The sequence below is a fragment of the Balearica regulorum genome, chromosome 7 (genome assembly GCF_011004875.1).
Source record: "Balearica regulorum gibbericeps isolate bBalReg1 chromosome 7, bBalReg1.pri, whole genome shotgun sequence".
Taxonomy (NCBI): domain Eukaryota; kingdom Metazoa; phylum Chordata; class Aves; order Gruiformes; family Gruidae; genus Balearica; species Balearica regulorum.
In genome coordinates, this window is record NC_046190.1 from 14,110,718 (window position 1) to 14,127,856 (window position 17,139).

Here is a 17,139-nt window from a genome sequence, read left to right on the forward strand (position 1 = left end):
AGGGGAGGAGTGAAAACCAATTAGTTGATTTTTGTCTAAGTAACATGTTCCTTGTCATCTCTTAGGTTATAGAAAAGAATTCTGGCGGCTGGTGGTATGTGCAGATTGGAGAGAAGGAAGGATGGGCTCCAGCGTCTTACATTGACAAGAGGAAGAAGCCGAATTTAAACAGAAGAACCAGTACTTTAACCCGTCCAAAAGTTCCTCCCCCAGCACCTCCCAGTAAACCAAAAGACTCTGAAGAGGGAACAGCTCCTGGAACGATGTCTTCAGGAGATACTCAGGACTCTCCTCACAAGCTCAAATATGAAGAACCTGAGTATGATGTGCCTGCCTTTGGCTTCGACTCGGAGTGTGAAGTGAGTGAAAGTCATCGTGAAGAAGGCACTCCTGAAAAACGACTGTTTCAGCCCCTCAAGCCTTCTCCCGTGTCATCACTTCAGAAAGCAAAGTTCAAGGTAGGAGAGTCTTCAGAAGATGTTACTCACGAAGAAGAGACCATCTATGAGAATGAGGGATTCAGGCGTTATGTGGAAGATGCTTTGTCCAATAAGGAATGTAGTGGAGACTCTGATTCTCAGAAAAGCTCCTCTGTGTCCTTGATCAGAAGGAATTCTCCATGTTCTAGCTCTCCTAAATCATCACTTGTGAAGCTCAAGACAGACAAAAACATCCAGCCCGATCTTGGAAAATGTCATTATTCCAGGAGTGAGGAGACAAAACCAAGGTCAGCTTCAGATGTTGGCTTACGTAGCGTGCCGAGGACAGGCATGAAGAAGGAACCTGGCCAGAGTCCTTCCATTCGAGCAAAGCCAATCGTTAGGCCCAAACCCTTCCTGAACAAGGCAGATTCTCAGAGCCAGGAAAAGATGGATATTAGCACTTTAAGGCGTCAGCTGCGGCCAACCGGGCAACTCAGAGGTGGACTTAAAGGTTCAAGAAGTGAAGAGTCCGAGAGCCCCCCAAACACAGCTTCTGACAACCAAGATGATCCTGTTAGGAGGAGCTCAGCTGATCTCATTACAGCTCCTTCTCATGGCATTTTCTGCTCTAGCCATCCAGCCAAAACTGAGCAAGAAAATGACTCCAGATGTTTCTATGTGACCACTGACTCATACCAAAAGGTACAGGATTCTGAAATTTGCTTCCCAGCAGGAGTAGAAGTGGAAGTGCTGGAAAAGCAAGCCAGTGGGTGGTGGTACCTGAAATACGGAGACATGGAAGGCTGGGCTCCTTCCCATTATTTGGCTCTTCCTGATAACCAGCGAGAAACCACATCAGCAGAGACTGATGCCTCATTTGCCAGGAACAGGAAAAATGAAAACAAGTCAAACAGTTTAGAGAAGATAGAGAAGAGGGTTCAGGCTTTGAACACCATCAACCAGAGCAAACGTGCAACGCCACCCATCCCAAGCAAACCTCCTGGTGGTTTTTCAAAAACGTCAGGGCCAGTCAAAATGAGGAATGGTGTGAGGCAAATTGCTGTCCGGCCACAGTCAGTGTTTGTGTCTCCACCACCAAAGGATAACAACCTGTCATGCTCCTTGCGCAGAAATGAGTCTTTAACAACTACAGATCATCTTAGGACCGTCCGTCGGAATTCCTCCTTCAGCAATGCACGGTCGCAGCCTGGTGACACAAAGGGAAAGCAGCCTGAGCGGTCGGGTACGGAGGGCTTGGAGACCACCTCCAACCTCCCCACCCAGAGGAATGGGATTCCTGTATCCACAGTCAGGCCGAAGCCCATTGAGAAATCCCAGTTCATCCACAACAATCTCAAGGACATCTATGTTTCCATTGCAGACTATGAAGGGGATGAGGAGACTGCAGGGTTTCAGGAAGGTGTCTGCATGGAGGTCCTCGAAAGGAACCCAAATGGCTGGTGGTACTGCCAGATCATGAATGGTGTGAAGCCATTCAAAGGCTGGGTCCCCTCAAATTACTTAGAGAAAAAGAACTAATATTGCAATATCTTTAACCTCCCTAATTTATACTGTTCCTGCTGTGTACATGTGGAAAAAACAATTACTACACAAAAAGATGTTTCCCTGTGCTCCAGTTTGTACAAAGGGACAAAGGAGTCTATGCTGAGGACAAATCTGCCATGTTCTGAAGAGGTTTGTGGGGTTAACGTGTCGTAAGGAACTATGAGGAAGATGCAGCATAGTCAAATGCCTTTTTGTGAAGTTGTTAATAATCTTGTATGTGTAACAGGGTATGACATCCCATCTTTCCCATTATTGATAGGAAACCAAATGCGTGCCTTTTGTGAGAGAGAAATACACGTGCATCTACTTGAGGAGTTTTGTGCCAAACTGTTTTACAATCTTGGCTCCCTTTCTCCTAATTCTTGTCTGTATGTGGAATACCCAAGAGTTTTGGATGCGTTTCCACAACTTACAGTGAGAAGTGAATGGGAGTTTCTGAAACACAGAGGGACTCTGATCCTTTGGAGATGTTCGTTCACTTTTTTACTGTTCTCAACAGTTGGTTGATCCAGAGTTGGAGCCTTTTCATTGCGGAGGGATTTGGTCTCTGACTTCAGCTGTGTTTTCTTGTTACTGCTAACTCACCGGAAAAGGCAATCAGGTGGTGTCAGTTGGGGTTTTTTTGTTTCCTTTTGTTCTGTCTTGTTCTTTGAGTTGGGATTTCAGGTGTTCTAGGGCAGTGATGCCTGCTGGTGCTTGTGAAAACAAACCTACAAACCCCATGCTTAAGCACGTTGAATACTTTGTAGGCTCTGTATTTGGTTCTGTGCCTGACTCCTGCCAGGCAATCCTGGTTGATTCTCTTCCCAGAATTGGCTTTCTCAAAATTTGTCATAATATCAAAATGTACAAAAGTCCCTTAAGACACTGAAGACAAAGCTGTCTAATGTGTTACTTCCGTTTTTGCGATCTGGTCCGAATCTAAGTGTGCTGACTGCTGGCCGGGCCCACCAAGGTATTAGTTAGAAATAGCCGTAACCTTCTGCAACATCAGTGTTTACAATGGGGGGGAAGCCATCAAACTCAGTCTGCACATCCTTAATTTGTATATTTTTGGGGAATTGTTTTTTCTGTGTTTTTGTTTTTTTGTCTCTTCTGTGCATTCTGGGTTTACTTTTTTGTCTTATTTTACCAGAAGAGACTTAAAACTGAAGTAAGAGCCAAATATGTGTTTCTGTTCCCACTTGAATCCAAAAAGTACATTTGTACTGGAGAGTGTGCCTGGGCTTCTCAGGCTCAGAGATTTAATATCAAAGCAGTTAGAATGCATCTAACCGGGAAGCTGCCTCTTCTAGTTCCATTTCTGTTTGACTTTCTTCACTCGTGCTTTGAAATGTTGCACACGGTGGGGTAGTGTGATGGGAAACGGAAGAAGCATCTATTGGAATAGGCTTGGAATATGGAGTTACTGTTGAGGTAGCCAACTCTTGTACTGTAAACATCCTTGGCTAAATCCCTACGGTACTTGAGAAAGTCATACTTTTTTTTTTTTTAAATGGCCTTGTTAATCACTCAAGATCCATATCTAGTTCCTTTAAATAGTAGGCAGCATGGTAAATCTGTTTTAAGGGGGAAGGGGCAGACCATTTCACTACTGGCTTACACAAAATGATACATGCCCTTTTTACTGCTAGAGCTTCATAGTGATTTGGCTTGGAAGGTAAAGATTATACAGACTTTAAAATACCTGGGATCAAGGGGCTGAGTAAAATAGTACAAGAATATCATATGTTACTGGGCATGTTTGTCAAAAAAAACCTACACAATTTGTATATCGTTCTTGTCTTTGTTTTTGTGGTTTGGGGTTTTTCTTAATTTCCATGGTAACACTGAGAGAGTTGCCTACAGCTAACCTGACTGATGTCCTTTTGGTAACTAAAACAATATCCAGGTGCCACAACTGGCTACCAACAGCGCTGTGGTTTGAGCAGCTCTCTGTATCCAAGTGGGGAGGGAGGGTGTTTTGGTTGGGATCCCTTTCAGTTGTGGTGGCAGGAGAAGGAGGTGTATCTGCACAACAGCTCGTGCCACAGTGTGCAGGGTCCTCTTTGTACCTTAATGTCTTGCCATATAATATATGTGTATATATCCAGTTAGCTACATCTTACTGGATGTGTATCTGAGGCATTGTGGCCCTGTCTCTCATACTTCTCCCCATTTTTACTTGTACTAATATGGTAGCAGCCATAAAAGACTGCTGGAGCTGTTGTGAGATTATAATAGAAGTATTATATTCTTCTGCTGGACAGTATTAAATAGAGCAATACATAGAGTTATCTGCTAGACTGCAGTACTAATAGTAGTGACTTAGTGACTCGTATTAATGTTGTTATGATTTATTTTAACAATAATGATGCGGAAGTGGTTCATTATTTTGAATTAATGCACTTTAACAATAAAAGAAACCAAAATGGAAGCCAATGCAGAGAACTAAGTGCATTATTTAAAGGTGCAGTATATAATTATCATTTTCTTGAAGCACATATTTATTAAGAATTAACTTATTATTTAAAATATTCTAAAGTTTTGTTTAAAGACATTCCCACTAGGCCATCTCTTTGGGGGGATGTAAAAGCACAGCTCCCAGACATTCTGCATTGAGCCACTGAATTCTCTGAGTACGGTGCAGCGTGACGGGAGTCTCTACCCAGGGAGAGGAAAGCAGCATGCAGATGGGAGAGTCTGGACTACTATAAATAATCACACTTGCATCCAGCAAAGCCAAGCCAAGAGCACCTCTGAAATGCAGGAGGCCTTGCAGGGTTTGGGGTGACAAAGCCATTTTTGGCAGACGATTGTGGTGCCTGGCTGCTGCGTGCCTTGCATGAGGCTGGTGCCCAGTGGATGCAGGATTGCTGCAAGGCTCTAGTTAGTGTGAGGGCTTCAGGATCTGCCTGTGAAACATGGACCAGCTCTGTATCAGAGGTCAGTCTCTTCCACAGCTCCCTTTCCACCTCACTGGCTCACTTCTCCAGCTCTGGCTTTTGGAGAGAGGTGGTTTGCCAAGCTCCAGGTGGTGCAGGGGATGACACTGGGCCAGGGTGCCTGCAGTACTGCCAGGGTTTTCTCAAGCAGCAGCCCAGTACCCGTGGCTCAGTTGCTCCTTTATCCCACCTCAAAGGCTCCACGGCCCCCTGAGGAGAGGCCAGAACTGGTAGATGGGCTACAAAGCCACACTCGTGGCCTCCTTCCTCCCTCTGCCCCTACCTGTGCCAGCAAAAAGGATGGGGTGCAGATGACCTACTTGATGCTAGAAATGAATGTGGGCCACTGCCTGGCACGCCGGACTTTGTGCCTGGTGGGAAAGCTTCAATTTGATCTTACACTTACTGGGTGGCTAGTTTGACTGCTTGTGCTTAAAAGGGCACTTCTAAAGCAAATTCCCCCCCAATGCAGTTTTTCCCCTTCACACCTTACCATTGTCACAGCATCTCTCACTGATCTCTTTTTTTGATTCTTTCAACTGAGATACAAGGAAAAGAATTATTTTTTCCATCAGCGAGCAGCTAGTTTTGGTCAGCTCCACTGATGCCCAAAATAGCAAGTTCTTTCCACTGTTAGCTGTGAAACAGAGTGAAAGGCCTTAAGCTAAATCAGAAAAGCTGACTGCAGGGCAGGAAAACCTGGCAGGGTGCCTCAGAAGACAATGTAGTGCTAGAAATGTTTTAGCTCTTTTCTAAAATGTTAATGTCGCCTTAAGCTTTATTTACTAAATTTGTCAAAACTGACACTGGATCAAGAACAATATTTAAATGTAACGTACACCTCAGTGAACACTCAATGCAGAAATCAATTGTACTGTCTAAATTTCTCTTTTTCTGGTTTATTCTTGAACCAGATTGTTAAGAGGAAGAGCTCTGCAGGGCTTGGGCAAAGCCATTTGCAGCTGAAGGGGGCCCTCCTCCGGGGGAAGAGGCCGCTGCTGTCACGGCGTTGCTCTCACCCGCTGTCCGTGCTTTCCAAAAAGTCTTGAATTTGGACCAGCAGAAAATCCAAACTCCAACGCCAGAGAACAAAATTTAAGAATGTGAAAATTGTATCTTGCTGTATACTGCAACTTTAATAATAATGAGCACTTCTGAGTTCGTTATTGAGGTTTATATAATGCCTGAAAAGTTTAATTGCTGGTTTCCCTTGTCTCCCCTTTCAAAACACTTTCTCATAACAGCAAGAGTAATATGTTTTTGTTAGCAGCCGTTCTCTGTGGGAGGCAATTCCTGTTAATTGTTTTCGCACTCACACCTTGCAATGGGTGGGTGTAGTCATATGTACCAGTCCTTTGCAAGCCTAACTTTTCAAGATATAAAAGATACCATGGGCGTGTGTCGGGATACTTAACTGATGTGTCGACAGGAAGTTTTTAAATCGATATGTACAGTAATAGCAAATACACAATAATGAAGGATTGAAATTGGCTCACAGTTAGACTCTTAAAAATGGAATTTCACATCTGCGCGGGTATAACTAAAAATGGATTTGGCCCTTGTGGATACGCACCCCAAAGACTCCTTCCGTTATGATGCTATAAAGTTTGACGAAGGCATTATATAATTGTTTTCATCACTTTTCAGATCTTAACGAATCGTATTTTATTGTAATATATATCCATTGCTTTCCTCAGTTAAAAAGAAAGTTACTGCTTTTATCTTATATGAAAACCAAGGGAATTTGATAAAGCATTCATTATTTTCATATTACTAGTATTAACAGAATAGAACTAGTACTATTTAATTTTAGATCTTCATAGCTAGCTTGTTAATAACTCATATTTTCCTGTGTTGTATCCTACTATTTGTTTTTATTTTTTCCCAAATACTCTGCATTCTTGAGAAAAAAACAAATCCAATGAGTGGATAAGTGCAATATTCATAGAATAAACAGGCCCCTCATCCAGGACTTGGAGTGGAACGTGCAGTGTGAAATGTTTGCAATTCTCTATTAATGCACTCTTAGGGGAAAGGGGAAATGCAGGGGAGGGGGCAGCTGGACAAAAACAGGACCCTTGAGTAGGTAGGGACTGATAGCTGGGGTGGCTTGGGGTGGGAACGGCTGCTTTTCATAAAAAAGCATCACCTGTCACTGAAAATACAAGGATTATGCAGCATGTTGCCAGGATTATGTATAGAATGTGTATTAACATCCTTATCAACACAGGACTTCTGAGCTGTGCTTGAAACACTCTGTCATCCATGCATGATACTGTCTTCTGGTATGTCTCTGCTGGTTATGTCCTCTGCTGTGCTTCAGAATCCATGATAACTTCAGAAGGGAAAATAATCCTGCTGGTGCAGTCCCAAGTTTTGATACTGTATTGTTACTTGTATTTATTGCAAGAGCTATGGGAATATTTTTACAAGTCCTTATTTCTTTTCTTTCTTTACTGTTAACCTAAGAAAAAAAGTCCCCATTTTATCTGGGTTAGTTCACAGCTGATTTGGGTATTGATTTCATATTTCTTGGCTTGCAAAGGCTGATCTCTCAGGTCCAAAATAAAGCTGGGCAGAAACTTGGCTCCTCAAAAGAGTTTTTGTCTTAAATTCTATTTGAATGAAAGGAGAATTTCCATCTGTCCAAAATAATGTGACTTTCCAGGTAGCAGCAAAATCTACTACCTTTGAAAAACTGGACTGTTTTCATAAGATGCCAGAGAAATGTGAAAGCCAGAGCATTTGAGCTCTGAGCTCTGGGAAGTACATCTCCTGTGGCTCTAGTTCATGTCCCTGGAGAGGGGGTGTACCTCAGCTTTCTGCTTAATTTTTGTCCTGCTGTTCTTAAGTTTGTCAAAAAGCCTTAATATTACCAGAGCCCTTTGCACTCAAACAAAAACTGAGTTCTGCAGCTGTACTGAAATAGTATCAATTACATGATTTTGGAAAACCTCTAATACTTTACAAATGAATCTGGTTTTAAGGAGCCAACTTAATTCTTCCATGTGCTCTTGTCTAAACTGGCAAGAAGTCCATGAGCATCAGTAGAGTTATGCTGACAGAAGACCTGCAGTGGAGCAAAGCGCCTTGCGGGCGCTCAGCATGGACTGTTCTCAGCAAAAGCAAGCACTGTGCCCTTGGTTCCTACACCTCCAAAGGGTGCACAGGACAGCTGGGCCTTGGTGCTGCCATGCCATGATCCACTTCCCTGCAGGTCTTGCAGCTTTTTAAAACCAACTGGAGCTTTGCTGCTATTTGCTGGTGGCTTCCCATCACTGGCGGCTCCTTCTCTGGCAACTTCAGATGCTCTTTAGCCACGTAGCAAAGCGCTGTGTATAAATGCAGTGTTTGATAGCTGCCAACAGTACCAAATTGATGATCTGAGAGCAAATGTTTGTGTAAGTTATTTTATTTTCACTTGCTTTTAGTTGCTTGATAGAAGCAGGGACCACCAATGCAGCGGTGCATGGGGAATGTGTCTGCACACTTGAACTGTTTGATGGCCTCTGCTAGCTCTGCCCCATGCTTGTATTTCTCTTTTTCTCCCTCTGTGCTGCTCAGTAGTCATGTCTGTTGTGTGTGTATAATTTTCAATAAAGTACTGTATGTAGGGCTGGATCCAAAAGCCCCCACAGTCAGTTGACTTTGGGTTGGGATGTAGGTTGCTATTGCTGCTTTTCGTCCTCCATCTTGGACTCAACTTGGAGCAAAACACAGATGTCTGTAAAAAGTCACCCATAACTCTACTTTGGGGTGTCAGTTTTGTGGGGTGTGTGTGAATTGCCAAGGGTGGAACAAGGGAATCTTTTTTTTCTTGGGTGCCCTCACATCAGGGCTAGGGCTCCACTGCTATTCCTGGAGCAAAAGCCGCACCGCGTGCGGACCTGACTGGCGTAGGCAGAACAAATTAGTTTCTCCCATTTTATAATACCAGGGCTGGGCTGGTCCCATTAACAATGTGCTTCATTTGTTCTTGCATCAAGGTAGCATTGATTCTAGTTGGAGAGTGCAATTTTTTTTTTGTTTTATGTTTGTTTTTTAATAAATAAATTTGGTTTAAAGATTCACACTGGCGTTTTACAGACCTGTTCTTGTCAGCATAAGCCACTACTGTCCTGAGTTGAGACTCCTGTTTGTTACTGAATCAAAATAATGGGAACTATGTTGATAATTTGGAAAGAAATGAAAGATAACTATATTGGCAGGGGAGAGATAAAATATGAGGAAAAAGATGTTTCTAAGGCAGCCATAAATTATTGGGTCTGACACTGCAGGTGTTTTCTCTGTATAGATGGTTTCAATACAACACTGCTCTGTGTTAGGATTTTTCATTATTGAGAAAAGTTGAGTTTTTTCACTCCGTGATATACTGTAACAATCTGTATCCTGAAGCTAATGGTCCACCAAAGGAAGACAAACATGGGTTACGTGTTTGTTGTAGTTGAGGCAGTTTGTGTCTGAGAGTTTGCATATACCAAGGTTCGGCTGATGAAGCGGGCAAGAGTGGCTGTTTCAGGTCTGCCCGTATTGGCCCTCTGTGAAACAACCCTGTGCTAGTGGTACTTCTGGAAAAATGTTGGGTTTAGTGATGTTTTCCTTTTGCTCAGGGTTATTTGGTTACAATGGTACCTGTCTGTCTTGGTCCCTGCTTGGTGGAGGAGAAAAACAGAGGGGAGGGAGAATCACTTGGCACTGTAGGAAAATTTTCAAAGCATAACATTTACTATTAAAATAAATATTTCGAGCTTCTCCAGATATTCCCCTTCAAAGCTGTACTAGTGACTCTGTATTTGATGTCTGAAATCAAGCAACACAGCAGCTTTCTTTGTGCAAACAGTTCTTCTGTTGTTTGAGGGCTTGTTCTTGAACTGCTTCTGGGTCACCAGGGAAGTAGTAATAAATAAACAAAATCCCATCATCACTTTTGGGGTTTAGATTGGGGGAGCATCAAATTCTGTTCTGAATCTAGGTCCCCCTGAGCATCCAAATTCAGTTTGTTTCTGTCCCCTAGAAGCGGAACAGAAGAGAATAGTGCAGTCACTGGAACTTAGCCTGTAACAATTAGTAAACTGGAAAAAATAAAAAGTGAATTAAAAATAAACATTTTAAAAAATGAAATATTTTGGTGAATAGCTGACTTAGCAATTTCCTGTCTTGGATTTTCGTAGAGGAGAAGGGGAGAAGTTATAATTGTTTCCAGTCTCTAGGAACAATTTTTCTGCAGCATGCCGAATAGGCTTGCTGAAAAGACTTGCTCATGGTGAGTTCAAACCTGGAGTATTACAAAAGCAAAGTGCATGTAGCATTACAATGACTTTTCTGTACTGAGGATCCAAACTGAGTATTTGCAGAGTCAATAGTTTACAGAGTAGGTGTGTTTCTGCTGTCTGGCTAATGTGACATTACATCAGTGCTGTTCCTTTATTGCAGATTTAATTGCAGACAGCAGTGCTTGTTACTCTACTGGCAGTGTTTGGGGAGAATCAAACAGATGAGCCTCCTCAGTTAAGACTCAATATCAAATTTCCTGCCAGGAGAAGTCTTGCCAGCAGTTTGATTGCTGCTTAAGCTAAAGTTCAGATGCAGATAACTCAAGGTGGGTGTTGAAAGCAGCTCACCTGGACGTGTACATCCATAGCTGTTTCCAGAGCTATTAATTAGCCCTAATTGACTCTGGAAATGGTGGGTAGTCAGTTATTGGGAGCCTAAGCCTGTTGTTGAATGAAGACTGAAATCTGTTTGAGCAGTTGTGCTTATCTCCATTAGCAGAGCAATTGCACATGTCTGGACTGGAAGTGCCTGTGGGTTTTGCTGACCCAAGTTTGTATTTGACCAAAAAAAAAAAAAAAAATCTATCTAGGCTTGGTCTAAGTGAGGTTTTGCAGTTGATTTCCTGGCTGATTGATGTTCTTAATGTGACCTTGGATATTAGATTCTGTTGTCATTTCTGTGTTGGTGTAGTGCTCCATTTTCTAGTGGTTAGCTGGTGGGAATGTACCTGGTGGGAGCTTGGGAGAGTATGTCGGTGACCAGAGATAGAGAAATGTGTGGCTGGTCTTAGTGTGTGTGGTCAAGTTGGTGACACTTTTTTGTCTTTGTTTGTTTGTTTGTTTTCTTTTTAACATGGGAACCATTCTGTCTGTTCTGCTTGGGAAAAGGTCTAGAAGTTGGTGTGGTTTCTGATGCAGTATAATATGAGAAGGAATAAGTGAGAGCTTTTTTTTAATTATTATTATTTTTAAGAGAGTTTATGGGCAGGAGTCCATTCAGTTTGTTTTGGGTTGCAAGTTAAGCCAAGAGAGGAATAAAATGAGTCTGGGGAAACCCTTTTTTGTGGTAACAGCTTTGGACCATATTTTGTTATGGCCTCTCATCCAGCTCCACTGAAGGTAGTGGAGTGAATATTGTTTATCATGCAGATGTTAAAGCTTTTGGCTAAGTATTGATTCTTTCAGAGCTGACAAGTATTTTGACATTGACAGCATCACTCCTTAATGTACCTATAGCAAATGTGAGCTAGAGACAGAAATAGTAACTGCAGCCTCATGCATTGTCCAGTTTTTGTTTAATGAACTCAAAATGGTGACCAGCTGGATAAAACTGTTTGTACAGTGAACAGCTCCTGCAAGGGTCCAGTTGTGCTTGGGTCTCTGAGATGTTTTCCTAGAAAAGGAAATCATGTGCACGACAGGCAAAATTTTGTCTTTCTCAATCATCCCAGTAAAATTGAAACCCAGAAAAATGACCTTTTTTTTTTTTTTTTTTTTGCACTTAATAGTACTTTCTGTCATTGATGGCAAGAGTCATTGTTAATGAGGGGTCAGATGCCCAAATCTGTGTGAACCATCACACAACAGAAGACCTTTTTGTGACTGGTCCTTGAGTCTGCATGTAACCGTGGTAGATTTGATACAGATTAGAGTACTAGTTAACAAAGATGAGTAACTTCTCTACAGGCCAAGACAAAAGATGCATTATCAATGGGGAAAACATAGCTTTCCTTTTTGCCAAATGATGCTGTAGAAATGTCCTTCAAGCTTCAGCACAGAACACCTGGGGACCTGTGACTATTTAGCTGATACATACGGTACTGTGGGCCTGGTTCTGTGACTGGGACAGTAGAAGTGCATTTCTGTCCCCATGAGAATTAATGAAATGATCCTAGCACAATGTTTTCATTGCTCTAGATCTGTCAGCAGTGGTGGGGAAACAGTTGTGCAAAGCACCTTCCCTCTAATCCAGACTTTGCAGACTTTACTTGACTTTAGTGCCCTGTCCAGAATGTTTTCAGTGCTCATAGTTACGTCATAGGCCAAGTGCAGTAAAATGGGCGTTGAATATCAGCAGATCAGCCTGTGTCTGCTCATCTCACAGGCACGGGTGACTGGGTCAGGGTTTTGCTGCCCTGTGTGGGAGAGGGGCTGCACACACGGGGCTCCCTTCTCCACGACTGCTAAACAGCCACATGCCGTGCCCAAGTGCTTGCTCGGAGAACTGCAAAACAATGTAAAGCAATTGAGGTTTGGGGGATTTCACTAAAGCAGCACATTCTGAAGCAGTGAAGTTAAACAAATGTTTGCTTGGGGATTTTAATCATGTCTGTGCCTATAAAGGTGAAAACTCTGCATGGGTCATTCAACAGGAAGTGAGAAACACAAATTGTCTCAGGCAATTGTGCATGTGAAGATGCAGAGCAAAAACTTCACATTGCTGTGCCTAAAAGTAGATCTTGGCATTTCTCTTTAAGCATTTATTAGAGCTGGTGGTATCTTGGAATTGAACAGCATTTAATAATGGTTAATTAAGGCTGCTCAAAAACTCCTGGAGGAAAAGACAAATTGAGGTTCTGGACATTTGTAGAGGAGGGAGTTGCAATAAATGTAAAATATTGCCAGGTGCTTTATGAACTTAATTTTTTTCCTAGGATTGTCACAGATCCTTGTGACTGTGCCCTGGCCCACGCTAGTGCTGTGGCACAGCAACTGGGTATAGACACCTCTCTGCAAAAATTCATAGCCATGCATCTGTGACAGGCATGTGTGTATTGGAAAAGATGAGCCTAAAAAGGACTTGGGGTAAATTATGCTCAATAAAAGAGCTCCTGATTTTTGTGTTCCAGATATGCTGAAATAAATTGCATTTGGGTAACTTCAGCTCCTTCCAGACATCAGCACGCAGGTGCTGCAGTCTGCTGGGCTTTGGAGGGTGGAAAGGGAAATTCAGGATGCACACTGTCACTGCCCTTCCTGTTCTCCAGCCGTGCCCCAAGTCAGAGCTCTGCCGGGCTGAAGCAGGATCAGGCCCTTTGCACAGTGTTTGCTGCATCCCACAGGGCCGAGCTCAGCTCTGCCAGGTGCTTTGAGTGCTGTTTGCTGGCAGTGTGTGCTGCTGCACAACGATGATGCTCTCCTCCCCGTGTGTGCAGGACCAGGGGAGGTTATGAGGGACTGCCAGAGTCTGAGGGCTGTTTTCTCAGAGTTACTACAAGTTCTTGCAATGTGAACCTTTAATGTTTTCAAAGACTCAGGCAGAAAGGACTTGCTAAACAGACTGTACCTGTCATCTCCCAGTTCATTGATTGCTTGGACCAAAGGTGGTGCTAAATCTGATCCTTGTCTGTAATATTTATATTTTGTTGGACTTTTTTTTTTAATTGTTTGATAAAACAGATGCAGTGTCCTCCTTACATGAGAAATTTAGTCCTGGCTTGGGACATGGCAAAACTCACTGGATCTTCAGGGTCTGGAATTGTTGCTTGTTAACATTTGAGCAGGCTTGCAGTGTTCTGGGGGGAGGTGGGAAAAGGGTACTCTATCTTCAAATGCTTGCAGACTGTAAGAATTGACTTGTGCTATTTTGTTTGTATTTTGTTTACACTGCCTCTTACGCCCTAAGGAAAAATAAATTTTTGACCTTTTTAATTGTGATCCAGTTGGTTTATTTTTTCAGTTTTTTCAGTACTGTTTTAATTCCACCTGTGTCTGTCAAACCACTGAATTTAGCTTTCCCAGAATAACTTAGAACTTACAGGTACATGGAACTGCAAATTTCGGCTTAGGCTTAACTGGATAAAGGAGCTTCTCTTGTCCCCTGGTCCTGAGGTGTGGTTGTTGTATGCTGTATTTTTTGTGTCTCTGCTAATCCGCAAAGTTTTATGGACTGCTCACCTCTGCCCTCAAACATGAAGGCCTTTTGTCTGTGTTGAGCAAGGTCTTAAAGTACTTCATCAGGACGTTTTTTGGAGAGGGTTGTAGCATCGGATCCAAAATAAGAAAAGCATCCTTTTACGTGAGTGTCCCTTTGGTTTTGTGATTAAAGGGTTCCTCTGCAAGTTGGGATGAGCCCTTAACACCCTTGCGTGCAGGCTTGCACACAGGATATTAAGGTCTGATCCTGCAAAGTTGCTGGGCCCTGCTGACTCCTCTTAACTGACTTTGAAGGTTGGAGGCCCCAAACGTCTCAACACGTAGTTCTTCACTGTGCGAAGCAGCAGACAGGTAAAACTGAAGAGTTTCTCCTAATGAATCCCTATTCCTTATGTGGGACATCTTTCGGGGATGCGAAGGGCAGTGGATTAGGGGATACAATTGGGGAGCTGGTTGTAATAGGGGATGTAATAGTGAAGATGAAGTAAGTTTTTTTTCTAGCACTTCAATACCCAACTCAGCTATAGGAGCCCTTTATGAAGTGTTGTCCGCTTCCTCATTGTCCTTTAGCAGTTTGCAAATCTGTAGGTAAAAGGGATCATACCTAGTGCCTGGTTTCCACCTTGGAAAGCAGGACTGCAGGGGACAGTTGGCCCTCCCCAACTTTTTGTTCCTGCAGCAGAGAATGACCTCGCGTGAATGCATCCCTCATTTTAGCATGGGGCTATGCCTTCACCATGTGCTGTGGCTCTTCACAAACATCCTGCAGAGAGAAATGAGTCTCACCCAGACCCCGAGATGACCTAGCTCTCATCAGAGGCATGGTGTTTGCTAACAGCACCTATGAGATGTTTCTGCACACGGGCAGGTGATGCAGGAGGAGCCCTGTTTGGGCACCTCAGCTCTCTGAAGGATGCCAGGAATTAGAGCTGAGGCAGCATGCAGTCCCAGGCATTTTAAGGCACAAACTTAGTGACTAGTGTGCCTGGAAGCTGTGCCCACTCTTCCTCTGTGTGTAGAGTGAGCCAGCCAGCTTCGGGTTGAAAGGGCTTTTCTGGTGCAATCACCATGTACTAATGTATCCCCATGTATACTGTAACCTGCTGTTCATCGCTCCCTTTGTACTACCCCCCACCCCCGTTTCTCCAAGCACCACCGCCAGACCTGTGCTGCACTCAGACTAATTTTCTCTGGTCCTGCTTATGTGTATTTATAGTACTTGTGAAAAGGAGTAAAATCAACCTTGAGGGGGGAGGGAGGAGAAAGAAAGAAGAAGAAGAAATACCAAAAAAGGCCGCTATAGGCTGTGTGCCGTGCTGGGTACGCAGCACCAGGTGGCGATGCTGGACCAACTCTGCTGCTCCTGGACCACTTTCGGAGCATCCTCCCTCCGAAGGGCGGGGGCCTTTCTTCCTCCAGCTCCTCGTCCCCCCACAGCGCGGTCCGTGGGCTCGGGCCCCGTGGGCTGTGTCACCGCCGGCCGGGGAAACCTTGGGGATGGCTCAGCTTGAATCAGCAGGAGGGCTGTGGTAGTGGGATGCCTTATTACTGGGGAAGGTCTGTGCTGCGCCCTTCTTGGTCTAGGTGGAGCATAGCTTGGGAGTGATGGTGAAATCGTGGGTCTGGTTTGGATTTGGTGAGCTAATGGTGATGGCCTAGGGAGGGAGGTCAGGGCAGGGTGACCCCAGCAATGGTCAGCAGACAAGGATGTACAGCTGATGCCAGGGGAGGATCTGAGTTTGGCCCAGAGCGTTAGCACTTTGCTTCTCCTAGTATGTGGCAGTGCTTGGGCTCAACACATCTGGCAGATGCTGTCTGACAGGTCAGTGTCCCTGGTTTCTAGGGACAGTCTGCATTTTGCAGGTCTCCCCCTCGCTCCTGAGGGGACGAGGAGGCTTGCCATGAATGGGCTGTGGCCAGAAGGAGCTTTCCAAACTCACTAGAGGTTCTCCTGTCCCTGGGAAAGCTGGAGCTGGGCACAGCTCTTGGAGTGCAGCACAGGCATGCACAGATTTGCCCTGTCCCAACAGCCAAGAGCTACTCAGGGTGGTGTTGGAGAAAGCTGGGGTGCAGAAGTGGCTTTGCTTTACCTAGCATGGGAAGTTTTAGGCCACTATGGAGCTGTTAGGAGGGAATAGCTTCAGCTGGAGAGGCTGAGGACACCTCTCTTGGGAAGTCCCTTGGCAGATGGCATCTTCTTCCTTGTGTGTGCTCTAACTTAAATATGTCCTGTGACAGGAAAGAGCAATACAGACAGTCTCTCATCTGCTGAATAGTTGAACAAAAGGATGGGGAGGAAATCTCCATGACTGTGTTATAGGTGTGCTCCTGAGCAGATCCCTGCAGCAGGAGCTATTGGATTTTGGGGGACATGGCATCACTCTTGGGAATTCAAACCCCCTTTGGGTCCCTGTGTCCCTTGCTACATGCTGAGAAAGCACCTGCATCTTGCTTTAGTATCTCCCTTGGCCAGATTTGTCAGTGGGCCCTGTCAACATGTTGCTCAGTTCGGGGCTGGGATCCTCCTGCTGAGTGTTGGACTGTCGTGTGTCTGCAAAGCTGGGGTGGGCACAGCTGGCTATATTGCTACTGCTCTGCCTAATCTTCAGCCCCTTCCTTACCTGGCCTCTACCAGGCTAAACAGCATGGTCCTGCGGTTCCTCACAGTACGCTTTCTCCTTCTTGTGCTGGTGAGGGCTTTTTTTTTTTTTTTTTTTGTGGTCGTAGGCACTCAGGGGACTGTACAAACAAGGCCATGAGAGGAAAGCAACTGTGGCTTCAGTCTGGGGAGGGTGTGAAGAGGCTCAGGAACATGGGGCTTAAGCTGCAGGAATGTCGTTAGTCCTTGCTTTACTTTTTGTGGCTTCCTTTATTCCTTATGTGTGTATGGGGTCCATTGGGGACCAGCTGTCAATACCCCCTCATCCTCAAGGACTGAAGGAAAGCCTGAGCTCTCTCCACCCAGCTCCCCCCAAAGGAAGAGGCTTTCATGGCACCAGTGCTCTTACCTCTCACCATGGCACTGCTCGTTGTCTTTTGCCATGCTTGGGGAAATGGTAAATACTCAGCTGCTCATGC

General features: G+C 44.3%; 1 protein-coding gene across 7 annotated transcripts in view; it reads left to right on the top strand.

The window, feature by feature from the left end:
* The window catches only part of SH3PXD2A (SH3 and PX domains 2A), a 269,997-nt gene extending 256,161 nt beyond the window's left edge, over positions 1–13,836 (top strand). For all 7 annotated transcript variants that reach the window (XM_075757990.1, XM_075757991.1, XM_075757988.1 and 4 more), the window contains one exon: positions 66–13,836. In XM_075757990.1, the coding sequence (XP_075614105.1) occupies positions 66–1,961 (1,896 nt within the window). In that variant the 3' untranslated portion in view covers positions 1,962–13,836. The remainder of the gene's footprint in view (positions 1–65) is intronic.
* Positions 13,837–17,139: the final 3,303 nt, after the last annotated feature.